Raw genomic sequence first — 27,254 nt, forward strand, 5'->3', positions numbered from 1 at the left:
CCCCGAAAGCCGCGGAAACGCCCGAAGATGCCCGGAAATGCACGAGGCCCGCCGCGAGCGCCGGTTTCGCGATGGTCGGACAGGCAGGACGCGGAGTCGTCGGGAGATCGTCGGACGGGCAGGACGCGCCGCCGTCGAGAGGTGGTCCGCGTTTCGTGCGCGCGACGCGCTCGACAGGCTCGGATCTGCTGGAGCTGGGAGAGCTGCGAGGGAAACGCGGAGGCCTGGAAAACCCTCCGAAGAGGGCGGTGGATTTCGAATCGATCGGTCCCTCTCCGACGCCCACGCCGCGCAGGGAAAGCGCCGACGCGCGCCGCCCCTCCGAGCGGCCGCTCGAGGAACCCCCAATAATCGCCCCCGGAAGTCGGGCTTTTCTCGGAAACTGACGCACGTCCCCCTGTCTGCCTCCAGGACGAGAAAAGCCCGTCTTAAGGGGATGTGAAAGTGGCATCCGAAAGCTCGATCGCTCACGAAACTTTTCGCTGAACTGGGTGTTCCGAATCGTTTCAAACTTGACGATGTATATGTGGAGGCTGTAAGGAAGGTCCTGACCCTCATGAAATTTCATTTTTTATAACATATTTTTTAAATATAAACAAATATTGAAAACTATAAACAAATTTTGAAAAATTGATATTTTACGAGGGTCAGGACCTTCCTTATACCCTTCAGATTTACATTGTAAAGTTTGAAACGATTCGATACACCCAGTTTGGAGAAAATTTTCATAAACGAGACCACCACCTTAAGGGGATGGGAAAGTGAAAGATAATGAAACTTTTCTCCGAGCTGAGTGTACCGAATCGTTTCAAACTTGACAATGTATATGTGGAGGCTATAAGGAAGGTCCCGACCCTCATGAAATTTCATTTTTTGTAACAAATTTTTTAAATGTCTATAAACAAATTTGGAAAAATTGAAATTTTATGAGGGTCAGGACCTTCCTTATATACGCTTCAGATTTATATTGTAAAGTTTGAATCGGTTCGGTAGATCCTGTGATAAAACGATGGTAATACGAGGTCTCGGAGTGAAAATATAATTCACCTGGAAATCACACATGGCGCAGGGGGTTCCCCTGCAGTCAATTAGGGCCCCAGAAAGCATGAATCCAGAGGATTTTTAGAGTTTTACTTCGATTTCTTGATATTTATTGTACGAAAACGACAGGTGGAGTATGCCATTTGGTACAATACCCAATATGATTCGATACAGCTGTCGATATAAAACCGAACGTCGGCAACGTAAGTATTTAGAAAAATCTTCTTTACCGATGTCGAGCAAGTTCCTCGACGTGTTTCATTTCACCTTAAGGAGGTATGGTACGTTTAAAAAAAGCACGGGTTGACTGGGCTGCCACGTAGCGACACGCAAGGGCAATAGTTGTGACGTAGCACTTGTGACGTAATCGCCGTGGTTGTACCGTTCTTCGGAAGTCCCTGCACAGCAGAGACTGCAGCAGCATTTTGACGTCAGCAGCCCTATCGCAGGAACGTCGAACGTAAGAGTCACCGGGTGCCGGGCCTCGATAGAAATATCATACCTCACGTAAAGAAAGAAAGTCATTGTTAATAAGCAATTCATTATAAAACATGTATCTATTGTACTACACGACAAAAGAACTCGACATTTATAGGTTTTGTGCGTTTTCCCGATGTACGTACGTATTGCATCTAATGGAAAATTCTACAGGGGCTCCGATAAGTATGGTCATGTAGCTGGCTGTTTCTTCCAGTCGTCGACTACGCATGTTCTACAGCGCATGACGTCACGATGTACAGCTAGCGCTCTTGGCGGAAATTCGCTTAAGTTTTATGCGAGGAGAATGTCCTGGGGTTCTATTACGTAAAGCAAATTGAATGAAAATGTGAAAAATGGGGAGCTCACGGTATTACGGAAGGTTTTTGGGGGTGAAAACGCGAGACCATTCGTATGAACTGGCTTGGCACTAATTTTTAAGCGAAATGGTGAAGCATACAAGAAAAGGTAGAAAAATAAGCGCCATGAACGCCATCTTCCACGGATTGTGACACCGAAATTCAAAATGGAAAACCTCCTGGGTGTTTTGATTTTTGCCAACGATCGTATTCGGGGACGTAATAATAACCTTATTAGAAGAAGAAGAAGGGAATTACGTGATGCCTCAGACCCATTTTCGTTAGAAGAAAGAGAATTTACTAGGATGTACAGGTTAGTTTTCGTTATTGCGAGGTTACATTACATTATTAAACATTGAAAACTGTTCATGCTTACGTGCCATGATAAAAAATTATATTGTTGAACTTTTAATTATAGTACATGTAAATACGAATGTAATACATATTAAAAAAAATGTAGATAGACGCGAGTCCTCTTTACTTTTAACGGCTTTCCTTTTACTTTTTTTACTTTTACCGCCTTTCCTGCTATTTTTTTTTTTACTTTTAACGCCTTTCCTGCCTATAACCCACACCTCTCAACAATGTTTGATTTTCAAGGTATATATCTTTATTTGCAATATTACTAGACCGGAAGTGTTAGTGATCTCGTTCATTCATATTACGAATACGTAATTCGGCGAATAAACCCACGTGAGATGAAAGTGCGAGAAGTGAGTGTTCTCGTCAAAAATACCTAATACACACCCTGAGTGTCTTGATCGACACTTAAATTTAGATTGACTGGGTTTGGATCGAGTAAATTCCGGATTTCGAGGACGATGGAGACGTAGTCAATATGATGGAGACACTATTTACTCAGTCCGGACCAGATAAATCCCAAATCGAGGAGTACGATGAAGACGTAGTCAATAGTGCTGACGGGAATCTGATTTGAATTTAAAATTCGCGACTAATTCAGGGAAGGGTTCGTCCTGCCACCTATCCAAGAAACAAGAAACTAGCCAGGGGAATTATGAAGGGTGGTTCCATTGATAGTGACGAGATGGCACCACCGAGTCATTCCAAATTTCTCCTAGCCCGCTTCTTCATATTCAGATGTATGAACTACCAAGCACCGTCATATTGACCGATCGGTAAAGAAGCAAACCACTGTACCGCTATGTAATGTTTCATTATAATGTTGTATTTTAAAGCCTGTCACAGGGGTTATTCAATAAAGTACACCTGAAAATAAAGGATATGATATCGCGGAATGATGATCTCCTTGAAAAATCGAGCCAAGGGACTCGCAAATGTCAGGAAACGAGGGATGACGTTACACAACGTTCGATGGCCGAGAGTGGCCGTCGTTCGTGGGCATCACGCCCTCAGCTGTATGGTTCGTCCCCCTGTTCCCAAGTTCTTGTGCATACCTCCAAATTTCGAGGTTATGCCGAATAATATTTCAATTGGCTGAAAACTGACGGGCTCCGCGGCAGAGATGTCATCCGCGATAGAAAAGTCGGAATGTCCTATCGTGGCCGAGCTGTCAAAGAACGGGGAGCTAAACCTCGAGGGAGACTTCGCCTCTCGCCTGACACGTATTAAAAGGAACAAAAAGTCCTGCGAGAAGTTCATTAACGGCGGAGGTCTTCCACTTTTGATCGAGTTACTCCACTATCCGAATAAGGAGATCCTAAATGTAGTGCTTAGTGTACTGGCAGATGCCTGCGTGTCAGCTGATACTCGTCAACGAGTAAGTAACGTCAACGTGACACGGTTGACAGAATAGCATATTTATCGTAAGTGTGGTGGTATTCTTCAAAATCCTCCCGACTAGTCGCCTTAATTAACTTACTTCGATACGGTATCTCATTTTTAATCCCCTTTCACTTGTTGACAGCTGCGATTTGTTTAAGCGACGTGGTATTTTTAACGCCCACTCTTACGTTACAGGTACACGGAACAAAAATAGTGGCTTACACCCTGACCATACTCAAGAATGTTAAATTAGGCGATATCTTATGCTGCCGTGCGTGTAGACTCGTCGGGAACCTAGCTTCGTGCAAATGGCATGCCAAGTCTTTGTGCGAAGCAGGTGCGGTAAAGGTCCTTGCCAATTTGTTGAAACTCAAGTGCACGAGTCAAACCTATTTAACGGCTATCCGAGCTTTAAGGTAAACGGAGCGCCGATGGGTGGATCTAACGAGGAAAGTATTTCGGGTATATCTCACCGGTTTTCTTGGTTCCGATATGTGCTATAGTGCGCTACAAAGTAAGATGCAGTTATCTTTTTCTGCGTGTTAATCCAAGGATTTTTAAGGAAGGAAAACCACTCAAAGTTGATCCCCAAAAACTGTTTTCGTACATGCGTACAAATACATGATAATCAAGAAAGTCGGTGAGGTACACCTGGGATACTTATCCTTGCTCGCTCCGGTTTCTAAATAAATATATAATAATTCATAATTACCCTTTGCAGGAAAATTTGGTGCATCCTCGAGAGCAGTCGGGAGGAGATTTTAGAGACTCGTGCAATTGCAATTATCACCAATGTGTTCGTAACGTCCAAGGCCGCAGCTGCCGAGGAGTCGAAACGTAACGAATTGTCGGAAGTATGTATGAAAGCCATGTGTACCTTTGTTGTAAATTTGGATCCACGGTACAGAGATCAAATGCGAGCCGAGACTAACGTGGAAGGTTACAAGCGGATAGTAGAGTATTGCGCATTGCGGAATAAAGTGGCTATTAAATGCCTCCATAGTTTGTGCCAAGTGGCGGAGTGTCGTCCAGGCTTGGGGAATTCGGGCGCCATCGAGTGCGTCGTCGGTTTGATAAAAGAAAACCCCCTTGGATCTTGGGAATTACTTGACAGCTTGTGTCTCTTCTGTCGAGAAGCCATCAACCGTGCCAAAGTTCGATTAAACGAAGGGATAGAGACGATGCTATCCATCCTGAAGAATTATGATAATAAGAAGTACCACTCGGCGCTGCTGTCGGCACTGGCACAGTTTCTGTACGACAACCAGAGCATCTCGATCATGGTCAAGAATGGCCTGCTCGATGTACTTGTCTCGAACTTGAAAACAATGGCGGTGGAGGTGGCAGCGAATACCAAAGCTGAATTGGGCACTAAGAAACGCTCTAATGATTCTTTGTCCTGTGGGAACGCTAATTCTAAGTACAGTAGGTCGAACAGTGGAAGGTAAATCTTTCCTACGCCATTTCTTTTTTTCTCTCAATATACGTGACCGTAGTACCGTTTAAATGTTTCATTTCAGGTTTAGTTTAGATTATCATCCGGATTATTGGTTGCCTAGCAGTCCACCGTTATCCTCCGATGGTACTACCAAAACCGATGAAAGTACTAAAGGTAAATACAGCCCTGTTTGCACCGACACCGATTGGATCGCCAACGAGGAAGGTAAATGCGGTCATCTTTAAGTGATTCGAATTGTTTTAAGGATCTCACTTCGGCGTCTTTCTCCGAAATGAGTCTAATGAAACGTTTCGAACTTTGTAACGTGAATGTGGAGGCTTTAGGGAAGGTCCTTATACCAGTGAAATTGGAATTATTTAAAAATTTGTTTATAGGTACTTTCTAAATTTTTTATTAAAAATTAAATTTCATGGGTATCAGGACCTTCCTTATAGCCTCTACATCCACATTGTGAAGTTTGGAGTGATTTGATATACTCAGTTCGGAGAAAAGTTTCATGAACGATCGACGGATGTCACTTCGGCGTCAAAGAAATATCGTTTATGAAATTTTTCTCCGAACTGAATGTAACGAATTGTTTCGAACTTTGTAACGTGAATGCGGAGGCTTTAAGAAAGGTTCCTGACCACCATGAAATTTCAATTTAAAAAAAATTTGTTTATAGATATTTTAAACATTTTTTAAATGAAATTTCATGGGTGTTAGGACCTTTCTTATATCATCTACATTCAGATTGTAACGTTTGAAACGATTTCGTACACTCAGTTTGGAGAAAAGTTTCATGAATGATTTACCCCTCGGATGTCACTTTCACATCCCCTTAAGGGCACATGAAAGGGTCATTCTATACATCAGAACGTCAACATATTTATAAAACTTTTCTCCAAACTGGGTGCACCGAATCGTTTCAAACTTTACAACCTGAACGTGAAGGGTATAAGGAAGGTCCTGACACTCGTGAAATTCCATTTTTTACAACAAATCTTAAAAATATCTATAAACAAATGTCAAAAAATTGAATTGTCACGAGTTGCAGGACGTTCCTTATACCCTCCATATTTAAATTGCAAAGTTTGAATCGATTGGGTACCACCCAATTTGGGGAGAAGTTTCATGAACGAGACCCCTTTCACGCCACTTTCCCCTCCCCTTAATTGTTCACGAAATTGCTTTATGTTGTAATTATTATGCAGATTCACAAGAAGTTGCGTCATTGGAGAGCATGACGTCGGTTACAGCCGAGGTGAAAGAAGACGAAGATGAACCCTCTGAGAGAGTATCCAGATCCGGGGTTAATGAATACGTCAACGGGTTAAGTTTGGCGCTGCTGTGCCGACTTACTTATTCGGACGAACCAATCGAGCAGTTTGCCAAACCTGCGACGATCGCACCTTTAACGGCATATATTAAATCTACCAAAAACCCAATGGCAGTCAGAATACTCGGTGGAATCGTCAGGTACAAGATTACCTTTCTTCCTTGACATGTAATGTGCACTTATGTATAATCGCATTGGTTTAAGGTGAAGTGAAACATCCTTCAAATCAGTCGATTCGAATACAACACTTTTTTTAAAGGGTATTAGACCAAACTGTCCGGAACTTTGACACATCACTCCTGATCATCTAAGAATTGCCCTGACACATTAAAAATTTGGATTTTTCAAAAAAATTGTTTAACTCAGTACAGACCATGTATATATATGTGCCCATAATTATGAAAGTGGTCTATGTCATATATTTTTTGTTTCGAAATTACATTGAATTAATTTCGTTTGAAATAATATGGCGTGAAATAACTGATAAACTCATTTTTTTTTTTTAATTTTGACTTAGACCACTTTCATAATTATCGGCACATATATAGGCTGATTCTTTCATGTCACCTTAACACATTCGCGACCGCTGACGTGAATTCTCTTTTAATATTCTATTCCTGATTGCTGCTGACGTGATAACATCCTTTAACGATACAAGTTTGCAGCAACCAATTTCAGGATTTCATTATTTTCGCCGGTACACGGTATTTGAAAGGGAAAAAATTTGCCGGTCGCGAATGTGTTAAGCTGTATCTGCATGTTGTGTTTCACATTTTCACGCACCTGTCAGAAAAATAAGTATTTCCACCCTATCATTGAGCACGAGCTCCCTTAATTTTCAGGAGAAGGCGATATCAGGATTCCATTAAAGCCACATAGGAATACTCGCGCATCGTTTGTTTCAGGAATCAGGCATACTTGGTATCTCTGATAACGCAGGGTTTCGTCTTCGACGCCGAGACGCTCCACGGATCGGAGCAGTACATATTCGAGATGTGCAAACTGGCCGAGACGGGAGGAGCAGTGGGGGAGCTGGCAACGCTCCTGATCCGAGGGCAAGAATCCCAAAAATTCGTGACCGCCATCTCCATACCATTCCTCATAAAGTCGAGAGACATTCTGCGGACCTTGTTGGGTACCCACGGGGGATTAGCGTTAATTTTCCGGGTGCTGAACGACCGGAAGCACCCCCTCTACGAGAAGGCGATCTGGTCGATCAACCGGCTGGCCCACACGCTGGACATCAAGCCGGAAAGCGTCGGCAAGTGCCAGATGATGGAGGAGACCGGGAACATGGCCGATCGCGGTACCAATTTCCCGGGAGACCTGCCGATCCCATCTACGGTGACGTTCGTGCTGGACGACGGGACAACGGTGGACGCCTGCAGGAAGATCCTCTGTCAGACATCCGAGCCCTTCTTCGCGATGCTCGAGGGGAACTTCTTCGAGTCGGGGAAGCCCAGGATAAGACTGAAGAACGCGTCGAGGGAAGGTCTACACACGCTCCTCCTGGCGGCAAATGGCTCCAACTTCCATCATTGCGCTATCGAGAGCCTCCTCGACGCGGTGCTGATCGCCGACCAGTATCTCATGAACGAGGTCCTCGAGACCCTGACCGAGATCTCGATCTCCAGCCTGAACCACGAGAACTACTCGCGCGCCTGGAACTGGGCCAGGAACAACTCCTGCCCCGAGTTCCGCAGCTGCTGCATAAAGAACTTCCTCACCGCCAAGATGACCGACGACGAGCGGGTACAGGCCTTCTGCAACTTCACCTACACCGAGACCTTCGACGAGTTCCTGGAGGACCTTCGGAAAATGATCAACGGGGCACTGTGCCAGCGCTAAGTGGGCCGCAATCTTGTCTAGCTTTTCACGGGGACTCCCGCCGAGGAAGACGCTTCCGTCAGACTGTGAACCGGGCTCGGGGAAGCTTGAAAAGGAGTTTCGCTTGCGAGATCTTGGAACTTTGCTGGGTCACGGGATCGGTGGTCGCTAAACGTGGGACGATGAATCCAGGCGGACCGATCTGTACGGATGTAGTACTCGTGGACATTGTAGAACCATGGACGTAGGATAGGTGGACCCACCAGGTCGCTCCCTTGATGTTCTTGTGACTGGAGCGAGAATAAAAGAGGGCGAACTTGGGATTATACTTTCTCTCTTTATACAAGTGGAGAGGACATTGCTACAGGAGCTGCGTGACGTAGTGCAAAGGCTTGCGAACATTTTCCCCAGGGCGAGCCGCGGCGCATCGCATTAAAACATAACATTCGCGTTTCTGTTGTCGGTTGACTCTCTTTGCGTCCGTATGTACAGGGAAAATCCCTCCCTTATATTCTCTCCTACGTTTCTATGCGTTAAATAGCTAGTCTGGTAATGCGACGAGTCGAATATTACAACTCGATAAACTCGAGTCACTTTTATTCTAACTTGACTGATTGGGACTAACGAATGCAAGTTGCGGGCGTGATGAGACCATGTTAAGGCGTGTACGCATCAATAAGCGACGTGTACAAGGCAATGCGAGGCAGAACGAGCATACAAATGTGGAGGAACAATCAGGCGCGGCAAATTGTCTCAGATTTGTCCGGCATGTCATCCGAGACAAGGAAAATGACATTTACAAGTTAAAAACATCACGTTCTGTATATCATCCGTGGATTATCGTATCGCTTTGCTTACCTTAATTGCAAAATTAGAAGCATTTTATGTAATTTACGTCAGTTGGAACTGATTTGGTCATGTAGGATCGAAGTTCCCCGATTGTCCGCAAGTGGCGCTCGCGTCGTTAGATCAGCGAAAATCTGAGATTCTGGGTCCCGATTCTTTGGAACGACTTCTGTGGAATCGACCATAGGCGTTATCTCTTCTTATACTATTTCATGAGGTTTGTTCGCGTTGACTGCACTTTCTACCCTCGAGGGTAACGAGAGTGCTACACTTTTCTTGAAAAGTGCAGAAGGGTAGATACACTTTCATCGACGTCCCGAACACCAGCAACCTCACGAAAGTCCAAGATGAACGATTTAGTAAAGAGGTACGCGATTTTGAGGCTATCCGTATCGGACGATGACGAATACGAAAACGTAATGCTTCTTCTAGCCTTCCTTCTTGAGCTGCCTTCGTTTTCTTCAAATGCTACAATTCGTTCTATTACATTGTAATTGTAGAAGATGAAAATTCCTTTCACGAATTTCAGGTATCGAGAATCAATAAGGGTCAGAATATTATTGCAGTGGAATGGAAAACAATTTAACTACGACAATGAAAAATTATAGTTTAGTTCATTCCAACCGCGGTTACGTAGTTATATATAATTACTGTATATTTTTTCAAACATTATGTACAGAACTAAAACGCTAAATCGTTCCATACACGAGGAAGATGCATTAATAATTACTTGTATTTATATTACGTTGAGATGTTAGCATAAATTTTGTATTTTCCTGTTTGTTGGTCTTTTCAATTTTCAAATTTGCCGCCAAATTCGCGGGCTACCCTTCTTGCCTTTGCTTGGGGTCGAGGGTAGAAAGTGTAGAAAACGTGTACCCTTGGGGTAGATGCCCTCGCAAAACGAACAGCAACATCTTCGTCACTCGTCAAAACGAACGCCAAATTGTACACTTTTCGTAAAAGTGTAGAAAGTGTAGAAAAGTGTACCCTTGGGGTAGATGCCCTCGCAAAACGAACAGCAACATCTTCGTCACTCGTCAAAACGAACGCCAAATTGTACACTTTTCGTAAAAGTGTAGAAAGTGTAGAAAACGTGTACCCTTGGGGTAGATGCCCTCGCAAAACGAACAGCGACATCTTCGTCACTCGTTAAAACGAACGCCAAATTGTACACTTTTCGTAAAAGTGTAGAAAGTGTAGGCAAAACGTGTACCCTCGGGGTAGATGCCCTCGCAAAACGAACAGCGATATCTTCGTCACTTTCGTCAAAACGAACGCCAAATTGTACACTTTTCGTAAAAGTGTAGAAAGTGTAGGCAAAACGAACAAACCTATGGTCACATCACTACAGCTAATCGCCATATTGCGCTGTACAGATATTTAAACAATCAGACGAAAAGGCACCGTCCCTTTTTTTTGTCTTTCAATATGGCTACTCGTACAGCAGATCGGCTTGCGGAATCCATATATCTTACGTCGGAGACCAACAATATTGCCATACGTGAGATGATCCGTACATTTCAAAGTATCGGAGTTTAATCAAATCTTTATCACAGTTAAATGACGAGTCGAATATTTCAACTCGTTACTCTCGCATCAAACATGTATTTGAGTCAACCCGGGCCATGTTTAATGTTATTCGAATTTTTAGTACGCATTAATGCTAATTATGGGGGTGAGACAAGACTGAGTTACGCGTACCGAGACGTCAACCAAACTTCATTTGTTTACTGGAGTTGTTTTACTCGGCAATTGTTCATAAATTTGAATCGCCATGTCGAATGGCACGTTCCTGCTTCTTTCTCCGAGACATCGACTCGAGTTGGGAATGTTTAAGTCATTCTAGACGATAAATGACTCGACTTGTCACATTACTATTCGTTTGCTCGAATCGTTTAATTCCCCAACTCACCACAGACTCGACTTGTCGCGTCGAAAGTCCGTGAATGAGTTACTTTTTCCTTCACCGAGTCGTCGACTCGAGTCTAAACTCAAGACCATTCAAGTAACTCGAGTTAAAGATGTACTCCGACTCCTTGCATCATTTATTCGTCTACACGAGTCGTTATTCGAGTCATTTTACTCGCCATAAACTTGACTCGTCGCGCCTTTTCCCTTCACCGAATCCAAACTCGGGTAATTCTAGTTGATAAAGTATTCAACCAGTCGCATTATTAGTTACGAGGATATGACGAATTGATTATTTCTACGCGTTAAATTCGAGTCGACTCGAGTCATTTTTATTGTAACTCGAGTTATTGGTACAAACGAATGCGAGTCACGAGGGTAGGAGTGAGACCGAGTTACTCTGACCGCTATACCAATCACGCCTTATCTGTTTATTCAAGCAATCGTTATTCGAATTGTTTTACTCTCCAACTCGCCATTGACTCGACTCATCGCGTCGAATATATATGGCATCGAGTCCTCGACTCGAGTTGGCCATGTTGAGTAACTCGAGTCGATGAAGTACTCGACTCGTTACATCGCTTCGACTCGAGTCGCGGTTAATCGAGTCGTTTTACTCATCAACTCGCCATTGACTCGACTGATTGCGCCGAATGTATGCTGCATCGAGTCGTCGACACGATTTGGCCATGTAGAATAACTCGAGTCGATCAAGTACTCGATTCGTTAAATCGCTTCGACTCGATTCGTCATTAATCGAGTCGTTTTACTTATCAACTCGCCTTTGACTCGACTGGTCGCGCCTTATGTATGCTGCATCGAGTCATCGACTCGAGTTGGCACTATTCAAGTAACTCGAGTCGATCAAGTACTCGATTCGTTAAATCGCTTCGACTCGATTCGCCATTAATCGAGTCGTTTTACTTATCAACTCGTCTTTGACTCGACTGGTCGCGCCTTACGTATGCTGCATCGAGTCATCGACTCGAGTTGGCACTATTCAAGTAACTCGATTCGATGAAGTACTTGACTCGTTACATCGCTTCGACTCGAGTCGTGGGTAATCGAGTCGCTTTACTCATCTCTCCATAGACTCTACTCGCCGCATTGAATGTACGTGGTACCGAGTTATTGACTCGAGTCCAAACTCGAGTTGGCAATGCTTCCGAATTCGAGTAACTCGAATACTTGGTAAAATATTCGACTCGTCCCATCACTAACACGGAAACGTACCCCCTTCCTTCACCGAATCGTCGAGTCCAAATTCGAGTTGGTTCGGTTATCGAATTCAAGTAATTCGAGTCAGCGAAATATTCGACTCGCCGAATCACTACTTTATCGAAATCAGGTAGAGGCTGGTAAATTTTGCCGCCAGAGACCCCATGGGAATGCGATCGCGAGCCTATGGATGACTTTCCGCAGAGCGTATGGGAAGTGCACGAGGGAAATTGACACGCGTCTTGTTACGTTCTATATTACCATTGTAACACTGCGAAATAATCCTACAATACGTACGCATCGAGTGACGTCCGTTTAATGTCCGCGCGCGACGTTGCTACACGTCGGTCCCCATTTCGGAACATTGATAACTGTGATAGACATACGAAATCGTCGCTCTTAAGGGGATGTGAAAGTGGCGACACAAAGGTCTAGTTTATCAAACTTTTCTCTGAACTGGGTGTATCGAATCGTTTCAAAGTTTACAACGTGAATATGGAGGCTATAAGGAAGGTCCTTATACCCATGAAATTGTTTAAAAATTTGTTTATAGGTACTTTTTAAATTTTTTAGTAAAAATCAAATTTCATGGGGGTCAGNGAATGAAATCTACAAGAAATCTGAAAAAATCTGTCGCTTGAGATATTTAGCAAAGATTACAATGAAATATTTAGAAATTATTCTATGCTACTAGGGCATATTCCGTACAATTAAGGAATATCGTACACTTTTCCGCAAGGAGTGCTCGCATCGTTAGATCAGAGTAAATCTGAGATCTTTGGTACATACGCTTACTACGAGATATGTCGTACTTGGCAGTGAATGGGTTAAAAACATCACATTCGGTATATCATGTACGGATTGTAGGTTCGCTTTACGTACCTTACTTACAAAATTAAAAGCATTTTGGGTCATTTACGTCGGTAGGAAGTGTTTTGCTCATGTAGGATTGGAGTTCCCTCATTTTCCGCAAGAAGCGCTCGCATCGTTAGATTAAGAAACTCGGTAGAGTTTCGCGCCAAATATATATATAGAGGCGCCAAACTCAGACCTAGTCATTATCTGCGATGTTCAGCCTGGCGTGTCAAATGTCGTTTTTTGAACCTTTTGAATGAGTAAAGTCAACTTTAACGAGGGCATCGAGAGTGGACGATTTTTCTGCATTTTTTTCAGAGTAAATCTGAGATCCTGGGTCCCGATTTTGGGGTCACTTTCTGTGGAACCGCCCATTGGCGTTATGTCTCCTTGGCGTTTATTACGTATTTTTGACGAGAGCGCTCACTTCTCGCACTTTCATCTCACATGGGTTCATTCGCCGAATTACATATTCGGTATATGAAAGAACAAGATCACTAGCACTTCCCGTGGAGCTAATATTATATAAATATCATAAAGATAATATTCTAAAGTAAACGTTTTGCAAATATTTCAAATGTCTGGTAAATATTTAAAAAATGTGCGATATTCGTTAAGAAAATTCGGAGCTTCCCAGAATGTCAAAAACGTTAACATGGTATTTTTCGGAATTTGTTTTTCTTTTTTTTAACCCTTTGGTTCCTTAGAGCGCCTAAAGGCGCCCGACGTTTGGTCCAATATTGCACGGTCAGACGAATTTCGCCCATATGTCGAAATGGCTCCGTGTTCAAAGGGTTAACTGCTCTGGTTTTTGCAAAAAGAAATGGCACAAGCAAAACTCAACATGGCAGAAAGATCTACATGACAGGAACATTGAAATAAGCCTGTTACCCTAGCAGCATAGAACAAATCCTTAATATTTGTTTGTAATCTTTGCTAAATATCTCAAGCGACAGATATTTTAAGATGCCATGTAGATTTCGTTCGAAGATATTTGAAATATTTCTTGAAAATCTCAATGACATATTCAGTTTCAATAATTTATAAACATATACAGAAATTATATTTTTTAACTTATGAACATATAATAAAAATACATTTCTTTTACATCACGACTATTAACGGACACTTCATTTGGTATGAAAAAACTGAATGAATTGAACTTCGCGCCAAATGCATTTCCCGATATATCCAAAGTTGCGCTTTCATGAAACATTTTCGAACCCTAACCGGGCGAATGACATCCGATGATGCCGATATTCAGTCCCAGAAGCAATGAATGATAGACAATGATCTCTTCTTCAAGGCAGCAACGAATCTAATCTCTCATTCTTTATCGCCACAAAAAAAAAACTCAGCAGAGTTTCTCTCCAAATGCATATCCCAATACATTCAAAGTTCCACTTTCATAAAAAAAAATCGGCCTCCACCCAGGCGAGTGCCATCCAATGACGTCGATATTCAGTCCCAGCAGCAATGAATGATAGGCAATGATCTCGTCTTGGTCAAGGCAGCAAGGAGTGGAGGACCGCGGTGTTTTTTTTCGCCGATCCGAGAATGAACCCGTTATCCGTATCATCCGTGTCCGCNGCCCCAACGGGCAGGCGGAAACGTCTCTTCTTCAAGGCTTCTTCATACGTGGGTCATCTTCGCCAGAATTAAGCCTTGTAATTATATCGGAGGCATAATCGACTCTAGGAAGTAACGATTAACTTCTGGTCAAGAATTTTAATAAATGGCCATTTTAAGCCCCAACGGGCAGGCGGAAACGTCTCTTCTTCAAGGCTTCTTCATACGTGGGTCATCTTCGGGTCAGACTCAACTGGATGGGTTCCGAGGGCACGGAGATGAGGTGGAGGATCATCCTGACCCGGTCCTGGTTGGTGCAGGTTATCCTGAACGTTTCTACGAGCTGCAAGAACAAACGAATTTGTTCCATTTACACGGCTCTAGAACAAACATAGGTTTGTTCGGGCTGGCCCCGCCAAACACGGTTACATAACAATACATAACCGTTACATAACGTGTAATGTAATATACATATGATATATAATTAAGATTTGTATTACTATTTCCTCCGCGGCTATATAACACTGTTATAAAAGGAATAATGTAACGTATACGTAACATACCGATGACATGTTATATGTTATTTTAATATTATATAACTGCAATGCTAACAAGTTTGTAACAACGTTACCGAACGGTAGCCCTAGTAGCAGAAAATATTTGCCCTATATTTTCTATATATTTAACGAATGTCGTACATTTTGTATATATTTACCAGACGTTTGAAATATTTGCGAAATGTTTACTTGAGAATATTATTTCTATAATGTTTATATGATATTAGCTCCATGTGTTTTCATAATATTTTTCTACCAGATGTACAAAACATTCCGTTTCATTTTAATACAAGTGTTTTTTAAATATTATCTGCCGAATACGTTATAAACGTTTTGGAAATATTTAAGATCAAAATTACACGTTTTGAATTAATGAAATAGCGGGACGAAAATGTTAGAAAAATTTCTCGTGTTTTTTTATACAAAATGAAGTGTCCGATAATAGTCGTGAAGTAAAAAATGTATATTTATTATGTTAATAAGTTAAAAAATATTTCTTTAGATGTTTATAAATTATTGACACTAAATATGTCATTGAGATTTTCAAGAAATATTTCAAATATCTTCGAATGAAATCTAGAAGAAATCTTAAAAAATCTGTCGCTCGAGATATTTACAAAATTTACAAAAAAATATTTAGAAATTATTCTATGCTACTAGGGAATGATTCGACGTTATATGATATTAATGTATCTTTTGATTAACATTCGTTATATATCGTGTTATTACAGTGTTATGTAACTGCAATGTAGTGTGCTTGGTGGGGCTGTACTTTCTGTACTTATGCGTAAGGAGGATAACCAACTGTACTACACTTTTCACCTTTGCTATGGCGAGCATCATTTGAGTCTGGGCTAGTTTTCTCCCGACGCAGCTTCTGACGCCAAGGGCGAAGGGAAGACTGGCGTGAGGATTTGGCATGTAGTCGTAGTTTCCCTTCTCGGTCCTGATCCATCTTTCGGGGTGGAACGCATCGGGCTCCACGAAATTTGACGAGTCCCGGCCGCTGGAGTAGAGCGACATCAGTATCAGGTCCTGCAAGCAGTATGACGCAAGAATGTGCAATGTTACGCAAGAATGGAGCACGTCTAATATATACCGACGTTGTCCAGAAGTGCATCAAGAAAACGAATCGTTAAGGTGATATGAAAGAATCAGCCTGTATATATCCGGGAAGTCAAATCGTTAGGGAAAGTACTCCCCGAATTTTCGTTTCAAATTTTACTGCGGGGAACACACAGATGGCGCCGTTGGTCCTAAACGGCCGTTAGAATAATGAATTCATGGGATTTCGACAGTTTTATGTCGATCTCTTTATCAATACTTTACCGAAATGACATATGAAACACTCCATTTCGTATAATTATCAACGTAGACTGCAAAAAACTTCAACATAAATATAAATGTCGGTAATGGGACGCGCCAACTTACGTTACCACATTAGTATTCAAAACGACGTTCCCACCAAAAAGGGTATAGATGAATTTTAATTTATCGACCTCGATTAAATTCCTCAGCGCCTTTCATATCATCTTAAGGTGATATGAAAGAGTCAACCTATATGTATCTGAGAGGTCAAATCGTTGGGGAAAGTATTCTCCGAATGGGGTGTACCGATTCGCTTCAAATTTTACCGCGAGAAACACACAGATGGCGCCGTTGGTCCTAAACGGCCGTTAGAATAATGAATTCATGGGATTTCGACAGTTTTATGTCGATATCTTCATCAATACTTTACCGAAATGGCATATGAAACACTCCATTTCGTATGATTCTCAACGTAGACTGTAAATGACTTCAACATAAATATAAATGTCGGTAACGGGACGCGCCAACTTATGTTACCACTTTAGTATTCAAAACGACGTTCCCACCAAAAAAGGGTATAGATGAATTTTAATTTATCGACCTCGATTAAATTCTTCAGCGCCTTTCATATCATCTTAATTTCCCCTGGGAGGTAAATTTTTCGTAATAGCAAGACGAAGTCACCTCCTTGGAAACGCTGTAGCCCCCGATGAAGTTGTCCTCTGCCAAGTATCTCGTCAGAAATGGAGCCGTAGGGTATAACCTAAGTGTCTCTTTGAGGACCCCCTTAAGGAAGGAGTCTTGAAGCAATCGTTCTCCTTTGAGTCCTTTGATACGACCGTAAAGTCTTTCCTGGATCTCTGGATGGCTTCCCAGCAGGAATAGCGCCCATTGCATGGAATACGCAGTCTGCGGGAAATTGTTACACAAATTATTTCTTTCTCTTTCATATCTCCAGAATTCGCTGATGAAAATATAGTGTTATACGCGCAGAAAAATATTTAATTGAATTAATATCATGAACGTACCGTTCAAAACTTTCGCCATTTGGGGCTAAGATGTTTTGTGATCAAATAATGGCCTTTTTAAGGGGACATGAAAGTGGTCTGGAGTTGTCAAATTATTTGTAAAATTTTTCTTCGATCTTTCAAATCGTTTGAAACTTCATCACGTGGATATGAAGGCTATAAGGAAGGTTCGGATACTCATGAAATCCCCTTAAACCAAGAATAATTGTATCGATTTTATTAAATAATTTTCTGCGTGCTCCATGTGACCGAAAAGTCACATGGACATCCCGTGTTCCACTACCTTAAAAAATTAAATACTCTTTACAGAAGTGTTTTATTCAAATCCACTGATTTGAGGGGGTTTTCACTTCACCATAATATCATGAACTCCGTTCAGCTCCTTCGCCATTTGGGGCGAGATGTTTTGCAACCAAAAACTGGCCTTTTTAAGGGGACATGAAAGTGATCCCCGAGTTGTCAAATTATTTATAAAATTTTTCTTTTCTCTTTCGATCTTTCAAATCGATTGAAACTTCACCACGTGGGTATGGAAGCTTTAAGGAAGGTTCGAATACTCATGAAATCCCCTTAAACCAAGAATAATTGTATCGATTTAACACGTTGAGCGCGGAACCGATTTTGCTGAACTTTCCGTTTGGGCGGCACAATTTTTTATATATAGGATTCTTGATGCCGTGTCAGTCCCAAGGGACCGACGCCGCCCAGACGGAAAGTTCACTGTCGGTCCCCAGGGACCGACGCCGCACTCAACGTGTTAATGAAATAATTTTCTGCGTGCTCCATGTAACCGAGAAGTCACATGGACATCCCGTGTTCCACTACCTTACAAAATTAAATACTCTTAAAAGAAGTGTTTTATTCGAATCCACTGATTTGAGGGGGGTTTCACTTCACTTTAATATCATGAACTCCGTTCACCTCTTTCGCCATTTGAGGCGAGATGTTTTGTAACCAAAAATTGGCCTTTTTAAGGGGACATAAAAGTGGTCTGGAGTTGTCAAATTATTTGTAAAATTTTTCTTCGATCTTTCAAATCGATTGAAACTTCACCACGTGGGTATGGAAGCTTTAAGGAAGGTTCGAATACTCATGAAATCCCCTTAAATCAAGAATAAATGTATCAAATTAATGAAATAATTTTCTGCGTGCCCCATGTGACCGAAAAGTCACATGAACATCCCATGTTCCACTACCTTAAAAAATTAAATACTCTTAAAAAAAGTGTTTTATTCCCTTAAACCTTTGCGGTCCGAGTTTCTGAAATTGCCTTGTAATTGTCGACTCAGGTTCGAGTCAAGACCGCAAAGGGTTAAACCAAGAATAATTGTATCGATTTAATGAAATAATTTTCTGCGTGCCTCATGTGACCGAAAAGTCACATGGACATCCCGTGTTCCACTACCTGGGCAGGTCCCTGGTTCATGGCCGAAAACCCGTACCGTATCTCCCGCTGCGAGGACGAGGTCGGCCACGATTCTGACGAGGTCGTCGCCCCGAATCCCCTCGTCCATCATCATCTTCAGGAGGCCTCCCTCCGCGTTGTGTCGGGCCATTATCGGGACCAGAGCTCGGACGATTCCCAAGGCTTCGTCCGCCGCGTTTACGAATTTCCGCCACGCCGGAAGTCTCAGTCTCATCGCGAGTTGCGCCGGCAACAAGGAGAGCTGTGCCGAGTACTCGAAAATTTTGTGAAGACACTTCGGCAGGTTCCCGGCTTCCTTCATGACGTAGGCGCCTTCCTGGTGCCACAGGGGACCAAGAAGCGTGGCCAGCATGGCTGAAACGAATCGTCACTTTTTACTATCATACCGACCAAGCTGGTCATACACTATTAAGGTGAAGTGAAACACGTCGAGGAACTCGATCGACGTCCATAAAGAAGATGTTTCTAAATGCCTACGTTGCCGACGTTCGTTTTTATATTGACAGCTGTGCCGAATTATATTGGGTAGTGTACCAAATGGCATACTCCACCTGTCGTTTTCGTACAATAATTATAAATAAATCGAAGTAAAACTCCAGAAATCCTCTGGATTCATGCCTTCTGGGGCCCTAATTGACTCCAGAGGGACTCCCTGCGCCATCTGTGATTTCCAGGCCAATTGAATTTTCACTCCGAGACCTCGTATTCCCATCGTTTTAGCATAGAAGCGCATACAACACTGTTTTTGCCTTTATCCCGTTCAAATGCGAGTTTATCGATTACCAGAGTGTTCTAAATTGTCGTAAAATTGTCCTGACTCTTTCGATTCTCATATCAGAGCGCTCGATAATTGTATATTGATCGAAATATGAAAGCTCGACGCCATTTTAGTTCTGGTCTGGGCTGAGTTAAAAAGTTTTTTTAAAAAATCCAAATTTTGAATGTGTCAGGACAATTCTTAGATGATCATGAGTCATGTGTCAAAGTTTCGAACAGTTTGGCTCAATACCCTTAAAAAAAAGTGTTGTACTCGAATCGACTGATGTGAAGGGGTTTCACTTCACCTTAAGGGGTTACACCACTTTGCCCATCCAAAAAGTACGGTTTTTCAAGAATTATTTTTTAAGAATTAAAACGTTTTTATCCAAATTAAAGTATAGTAAGGTATTATACTACTATTAAACAAAAAAATGCTTTTTTTTGTATTTTTCTTATTTACAAAAATGGCGGCTTGAAAGGCGATTTACCGGAGCGCTGCGAAAATCGATGATCGTGCGGTGGGCACGATAACTCAGTCCAGGTTTAAGTTAGAACAATAAACGAAAAAGAATTAGTTTCCGTAGCCCGAAAGCTAGCGAAATACGTAGCCGTTTTCAAAAATATGCATTTTTCACAAAATGGCATCGATTCGAAAGGAAAGATACGTATTTTGCCCTAAATTTCTTTAATTAATGTTGCATAAAAAATGCGAATATCAATACATTGAAAAAACCATACGTATTTCGCTGGGTAAACATATCACGAATAAAATAAAAAAAGAATCAAGACGATTGATTGAAAATTGGCGGAGCTAGAGTGCCCACCGATTTTTAAAATGCAGTTTTAAGAAAAACGCGTTTACACCTATACACCTGCCCACCGCACGGTCACCGATTTTCGCAATGAGCGAGTTTAATAGTAGTATAATACCTTACTGTACTTTAAATTGGATAAAAACGTTTCAACTCTTAAAAAAAAATTCTTGAAAAAACCGTAATTTTTGGGTGCGTCAAAGTGGTGTAACCCCTTAAGAACGCTCCGCTGTGTACACTAGAGACTCACCCTCGATGGACCAGTGATAAAGTTCCGCGTTCAGTTCAGGAACGGATTTTTCATTATCGGCGTAAAGCCTCCACCTTGATGCGAGTCCTTTTGCGGCCTCCTCGCAGGGGTCGACCATGTAAGACATAGGGCTAGTTCTGAGCATCAGTTTGTTCAAGATCTTACGGAAGTGCAGCCATTCCTCGCCGTCCCTGTTTCGAGATACATAGAGAACGATTGAGTGGTTATCAAGCAAGAAAGGAACATCGAATACGGTAAAGCCATTTTCTGACATTGATCGAAACCCTAGTAGCATAGAATAATTTCTAAATATTTCTTTGTAATCGTTGCTAAATATCTCAAGCGAAAGATTTTTCCAGATTTCTTCTAGATTTCATTCGAAGATATTTGAAATATTTCTTGAAAATCTCAATGACATATTTAGTTTCAATAATTTATGAACATNTAAAAAAATGTACGATATTTGTTAAATATATAGTAAATATAGGAGAAATATTTTGTGCTACCAGGGTAATTTTGTTTGTGCCTCGAACTGGATTCCCGGTTCACCTAGCCTACGTACATGAAGAGCAACCCGCGACGCAGTCGTCGGACGTCGTTGTAGAGGACCCAAGCCTCCGGGAGGAAGTGCCTGGGCGTCGGTCCCTCCAGTCGGTAGATCCTGAGGAACTCTTTGGGGGAGTTGACGAAGACGGCCCGGACCGGGCCGATGCGGTCCCTGAAGACGGGGCCGAGTTCCTTGTGCCGCTCGTCGACGTACTCGTGTAGTCGGCCGGCCCACCCGGAGGCGGCCAGGGAGAAGATGGTCCCGAAGATGGGCAGCCCTCTGGCTTCCGGCATCTCCGGCGCCGGGGCGGCTCCTCCGACGGGGAAACCGCAGTCGGTCGTCCGGGAGTTCTGCAACAGGTCCATCGACGAGTTCCTCTCCTCGTCGGTCTTCCGGTGGACGCATCTCCAGATACAGCACCGTCTCGCCGAGGTTCCACGGAACAAAAAGAGCCCCTTCAGCTGGGGGACCGAGGAGGAGGTCGAGGAGTGCATCAGCCGGCTGCTCGGTAAATCCCGGATGAGGCTGGCAGGGTCTTGGAGCTTCGAGAAGCCTCGGATCGCTTGCATCTTAACCCTCTCGCTGTGAAGCAAAAATGAGACCGGGTAACGAGGGTGGGAAAAGAAAAGTTCTCGGATCTACGTGATGAACCCGGATAGACAAAGTGAGGCAAAGTTAGCATCAAAATTTGTCTCATAAAAGTTCATGAAATGAGTCATGAGGGTGTTGAGTGAAATCGAAGTAAAACTCCAGAAATCCTCTGGATTCGTGCCTTCCGGGGCCCTAATTGACTGCGGAAGGACCCCTGCGCCATCTGTGATTTCCAGGTCAATTAAATATTCACTCCGAGACCTCGTATTACCATCATTTCATCAGATATATATATATATAGGGTGACTCTTTCATATCACCTTAAGGTGAAGTGAAACACGTCGAGGAACTTGGTCGACGTCGATAAGTAAGATTTTTCTAAATATCTACGTTGCTGACGTTCGTTTTTACATCTACAGCTGTGTCGAATTATATTGGGTATTGTACCGAATGGCATACTTCACCTGTCGTTTTCGTACAGTAATTATAAAGAAATCGAAGTAAAACTCCAGAAATCCTCTGAATTCATGCCTTCTGGGGCCCTAATTGACTGCGGAGGGACCCCTGCGCCATCTGTGATTTCCAGGTCAATTAAATTTTCACTCCGAGACCTCGTATTACCATCGTTTTAGCAAAGAAGCGCATGCAACACTTTTTTTGCCTTTATCCCGTTCAAATGAGAGTTTATCGATTACCAGAATGTTCTATATTGTCGTAAAATTGTCCTGACCCTTTCAATTCTCATATCAGAGTCTTCGATAATTGTATATTGATCGAAATATGAGAGCTCGAGGCCATTTTGGTTCTGGTGTGGACTGAGTTAAAAAATTTGTTTGAAAAATCCAAATTTTGAATGTGTCAGGACAATTCTTAGATGATCAGGAGTGATGTGTCAAAGTTTCGGACGGTTTGGTCTAATACCCTTAAAAAAAAGTGTTGTATTCGAATCGATTGATTTGAAGGATGTTTCACTTCACCTTAAGCGTATCCCCGTAAACGATCGAAAGGCCTTCCAATCGGTCGTAGATGAAAAGACGAGGCACGGGTGGAAACGATAATTGCTCGTTTACCTGCCAGGCGGCGCTCCTCTTCGGAAGTGTTCCGTTAATTCTCCGCCCGGCCACGGAGAGGTCGTAGCAGTTCCCCTCCCGGGGCAGGTGTACCCTCGCACCTCTTGGACGCTCCTGTCCTCCGGGTCCCTCCTCGTTCGCGCCGCTCGAAGACCGATCCTAGAATAAGAGTCGAGTTAGGAGACGGAAAGCTGCGGCCGGTGCAGAGACAGAGAGGGAGAAACGGCCGAGAAAGTGGGCGAGGCAAAACGCGAGGGAGAAATCATTATGCAAAGAGCTTTTACGCGCGACGTCGAGGTGACGCCGGCGTTCCCGGCCGACGGAATATTTTCGATCCAAGTCGGGAACGCCGTCGTCCCATTTGAATTCCTAGATAATTAGCAGGCTCCTCCAAAGAGGGGATCTCGGCGTTTATTACGTATTTTTCACGAGAGCGCTCACTTCTCGCACTTTCATCTCACATGGGTTCATTCGCCGAATTACATATTCGGTATATGAAAGAACAAGATCACTAGCACTTCCGGTCTAGTAATATTGCTAAGTAAAGGTACATACATACCTTGTAAATCGGAAATTGTTGAGAGGTAGTGAATTATAGGCAGGAAAGGGGGGAAGATGCAAAGCCGTTAAAAGTAAAGAAGAGGACTCGCGTCTATCTATATTTTTTAAATATGTATTACATTAATATTTACATGTACTATAATTAGAAGTTCAACGATATAATTTTCCTATCATCTCATGTAAGCATGAATTATTTAACGGTTTTCAATGTTTAATAATGTAATATAACCTCGCAATAACAGAAACTAACCTGTACATCCTAGTAAATTCTCTTTCTTCTAACGAAAATGGGTCTGAGGCATCACGTAATTCCCTTCTTCTTCTAATAAGGCTATTATTACGTCCCCGAATACGATTGTTCGCAAATATCAAAACACCCAGGAGGTTTTCCATTTTGAATTCCGGTGTCACAATCCGTGGAAGATGGCGTTCACGGCGTTTATTTTTCTACCTTTTCTTGTATGCTTCACCGTTTCGTTTAAACATTTGTGCCGAGCCAGTTCATATGAATGGTCTCGCATTTTCACCACCAAAAACGTTCCGTAATACCGTGAACTACTCATTTTTTACATTTTCGCTCAAGTTGCTTTACGTAATAGACCCCCTCGAACCTTCGCAACGACGCGTGAGAATTTTTTACACGGCCCGTCAGCTGACTTTTCATGCGGATCGTATCTCTTCCTCTTTCTCTCTTTTTCTCCCCCGGGGGTCTGGAATCAGGGTTGAGTACGTATAATACGTCAGGTCCCTAGTACCGCAAAATGTTCGCCTCATACTTCCGATATATTTAGCGAATATCGTACATTTTGTAAAGATTTAACAGACACGTGAAGTATTTGCAAAACATTTACTTCGGAATATTATTTTCATAATATTTATGTAATACTAGCTCCACGGGTTCTCGTTATATTTTTCTTATGGTTATACAAAACTTTTCGTTTAGTTTTAATATAAGTGTTTTTTAAATATTATTTACCGAATACGTTAGAAACGTTTTAATAATATTTAAAATCAAAATCACACGTTTTGCTGCCATAATAAAATAGCAGAAAAAACAGATTGCAAAATTTTGTCCTGTTTTTTTATACCAAATGAGAGGTTCGATAATACTCGTAAAATAAAAAATGTATCTTTATTAAATGTTTATCAATTAAAGAATGTAATTTTGACATATGTCTGTAGATATTAAAACTGAATTTGTCATTGAGAATTTCATCAAATATTTTAGATATCTTCAAATGAAATCTACGAGACATCTAAAAAAAATCTGTCACTTGAGATATTTAGTAAAGATTACAAAAAAACAGGTTTAGAGAATATTCTATGCTATTAGGGATAACATACAGGTTTTTTACGCGTATATTACAACGTATAATACGTCCCTAGTTTTCTACGCGAGCGCGAAGTATATTATGCCCCTTTATTTCTAAGTAGAAAATAATAAATCTGGTTAGAAATTTTTATACTAAACAGGGATAAGTCGAAAGAATTACTAATGCAGGTGTCACATTATTCTTTAAACATTTTTGCATTTTTACATGCGCGTTAAATGACGTTTATAACCTACCGGATATATACGTATATCGCGCATCTGCGGGATACGCCATATTGGAAACGTTAAATTCTAAACCACAGATTTCTATATAGGGTAAGTCCGGGATATATGGACGACCGGTATAGACGGACTAGTCGAATATTTGGCTGGGGTGTCACAGGGGCGCTGCAGTCGTTGTCTGAAGTTGTTCTTCTTGAGTAGACGGAACCACGCTTAGTTTTGCTCATGAGTTTCATGCGTATTTTAGAAGAAAACTTTGTTTATTTCTTTTGGTGAGTTGACAAATATTTTATACTGGATTTATTTGATATGTGGTTAAGTTAGTTTAAATGATTTCGACGTAAAATCAATCCTATAACTCAAGTGTATACTGAGTACAATCTTGACCTAAAATGGCATGCCGGTAGCGTTGTTTGTCTGGACGGGAAACTGGTCCATCTATCCCCGACAATTGGGATAGATGGACTACTTGAAAAAACCTGGGATAGGCGGACCATATCTCCTATTAGGGCTTTACTTTCTATATAAATGGACGTATGGATGGATGGATGGATGGACCAATGGAAATGGAAAGAAGATGACTGCAGAATGATTAAACATTCTGAACCATGTGAATATCAATCAGACTACCTATATTTTCTAAGTATATTGACTATCAAATTTACTTATCCTTTTTCAAATAGTTTATAACTCTATACTAATCACTTTTCAAGCAGTTTATAACTTTATACTTTGAAATAAACAATATTTATACCTTTGATAACATGTATTTCTTGTGTTACACCCTGATTTAGTAACGTATACCAGAGGTCCATCAATCCCTAGGAGGTGGTCCATCTAACCCGAGTACCCCCGGGATATATGGACTACCGAATAAAAAAAAAAAATAAAAAATCATAACTTCAAGTGTGATTAGTGTAACAGCTGGAGAAGTGCTTACAATTGTTCACGGTCATACATACATATTATAAAAAAATATACCAAATCCTAGACATTGCGAAGTTTCAGAAAAAATGACTTTAAAAAAACATGGTCCAACTATCCCGGACTTACCCTATAAACCTAGATCGCTAACAGTTCCAGTATGGACTGGAGAAAAATCTGCCAAGGCTTCCTTCCACTTTACTTCATTTAGGGTTCCATTAGTTACCGTTTGGGGGCGCTCACGCGTACATTTTATAGGGATATTCTAGTCGAGTCGCGCTTATCTTATCTACATATCTTCGAATGACATCTACACGAGATCTTGATGAATCTGTCGCAAATGTTTGGCAAAGATTACAAACAAATATTTAGAAATTATTCTGTGCTACTAGGATAGATATACATTGGTGACGAATTCAAAGGGATTTGGGGTAAAAAGTCCCTTTACATTGATTGAAATTCACTACAAAACTTCTGTGTTATCGTGGGGAAAAAAAATGTGATTATTTAACTTATATGGGGGTGTTCATTTTTTTTATTAACTTTATAGAAGGCAGTCCAATTTAGGCTAATTTCTCTTCTCTTCCCTTTAGATTGATTGAAATTCACTACAAGACTTCTGTGTTATCGTGGGAAAACAAAAATGTGTTTATTTAACTTATATGGGAGTGTTCATTTTTTATTAACTTTATAGGAGGCAGTCCAATTTAGGCTAATTTCTCTTCTCTTCCCTTTTCATTGATTGAAATTCATTACAAGATTTTTGTGTCATCGTGGGAAAAAAAAATGTGTTTATTTAACTTATATGGGGGTGTTCATTTTTTTTATTAACTTTATAGGAGGCAGTCCAATTTAGTCTAATTTCCCCGTTATTAGAAACTTTTCCAGTAATAGGCACTTTTTCGACACCGGTACAGCAATGAACAAAGCAATAGTTTTCTCATGGCAGATTACTTATCCGAACCATTGTGCGATAGTGATACGCGTCTCTCGATAATGGAATTAATGAGGTAGTTATCGCCCTCTGTTGTTCTATTCCCGTCGCACTGATCAGTGCCAGTATTACGCGATATAGACAGGACAAGATCGAGGAGTTATTCGCTGAGAAAATCACCATACTCTAGTAGCACAAAATAGTTCTCCTATATTTTCTACATATTCAACGAATATCGTACCTTTTGTAAATATTTACCAGACATTTGAAATATTTTCCAGCGTTAACTTTAGAATATTATCTCTTTAA

General features: G+C 41.7%; 2 protein-coding genes and 1 long non-coding RNA gene across 3 annotated transcripts; 1 reads left to right on the plus strand and 2 right to left on the minus strand.

The window, feature by feature from the left end:
• Positions 1-1,301: 1,301 nt before the first annotated feature.
• On the minus strand, positions 1,302-3,783 carry LOC105701490. Its single transcript, XR_001104230.1, has 3 exons — positions 3,718-3,783; positions 1,665-1,838; positions 1,302-1,543 (listed from the first exon to the last, which is right to left on the minus strand). It is a non-coding gene; the product is annotated as an uncharacterized LOC105701490 (long non-coding RNA).
• LOC105701489 (armadillo repeat-containing protein 5) lies at positions 3,204-9,597 on the plus strand. The gene is made up of 6 exons (XM_012428264.2): positions 3,204-3,615; positions 3,816-4,036; positions 4,342-5,064; positions 5,141-5,283; positions 6,273-6,537; positions 7,303-9,597. Exons 1-6 carry the CDS (start codon positions 3,361-3,363, stop codon positions 8,243-8,245), a joined length of 2,550 nt encoding a protein of 849 aa, XP_012283687.1. The 5' UTR covers positions 3,204-3,360; the 3' UTR covers positions 8,246-9,597.
• Positions 9,598-14,730: 5,133 nt separating this feature from the next.
• Positions 14,731-21,603, minus strand: LOC105701488 (cytochrome P450 315a1, mitochondrial). Its single transcript, XM_023432896.1, has 6 exons — positions 21,326-21,603; positions 20,764-20,954; positions 18,959-19,296; positions 17,173-17,397; positions 16,003-16,215; positions 14,731-14,966 (listed from the first exon to the last, which is right to left on the minus strand). The coding sequence occupies exons 1-6, from the start codon at positions 21,601-21,603 to the stop codon at positions 14,856-14,858; spliced, it is 1,356 nt and encodes a 451-aa protein (XP_023288664.1). The 3' UTR covers positions 14,731-14,855.
• Positions 21,604-27,254: the final 5,651 nt, after the last annotated feature.

Source organism: Orussus abietinus, unplaced genomic scaffold (assembly GCF_000612105.2).
Source record: "Orussus abietinus isolate OABI.00-Male unplaced genomic scaffold, Oabi_2.0 scaffold458, whole genome shotgun sequence".
NCBI classification, from domain to species: domain Eukaryota; kingdom Metazoa; phylum Arthropoda; class Insecta; order Hymenoptera; family Orussidae; genus Orussus; species Orussus abietinus.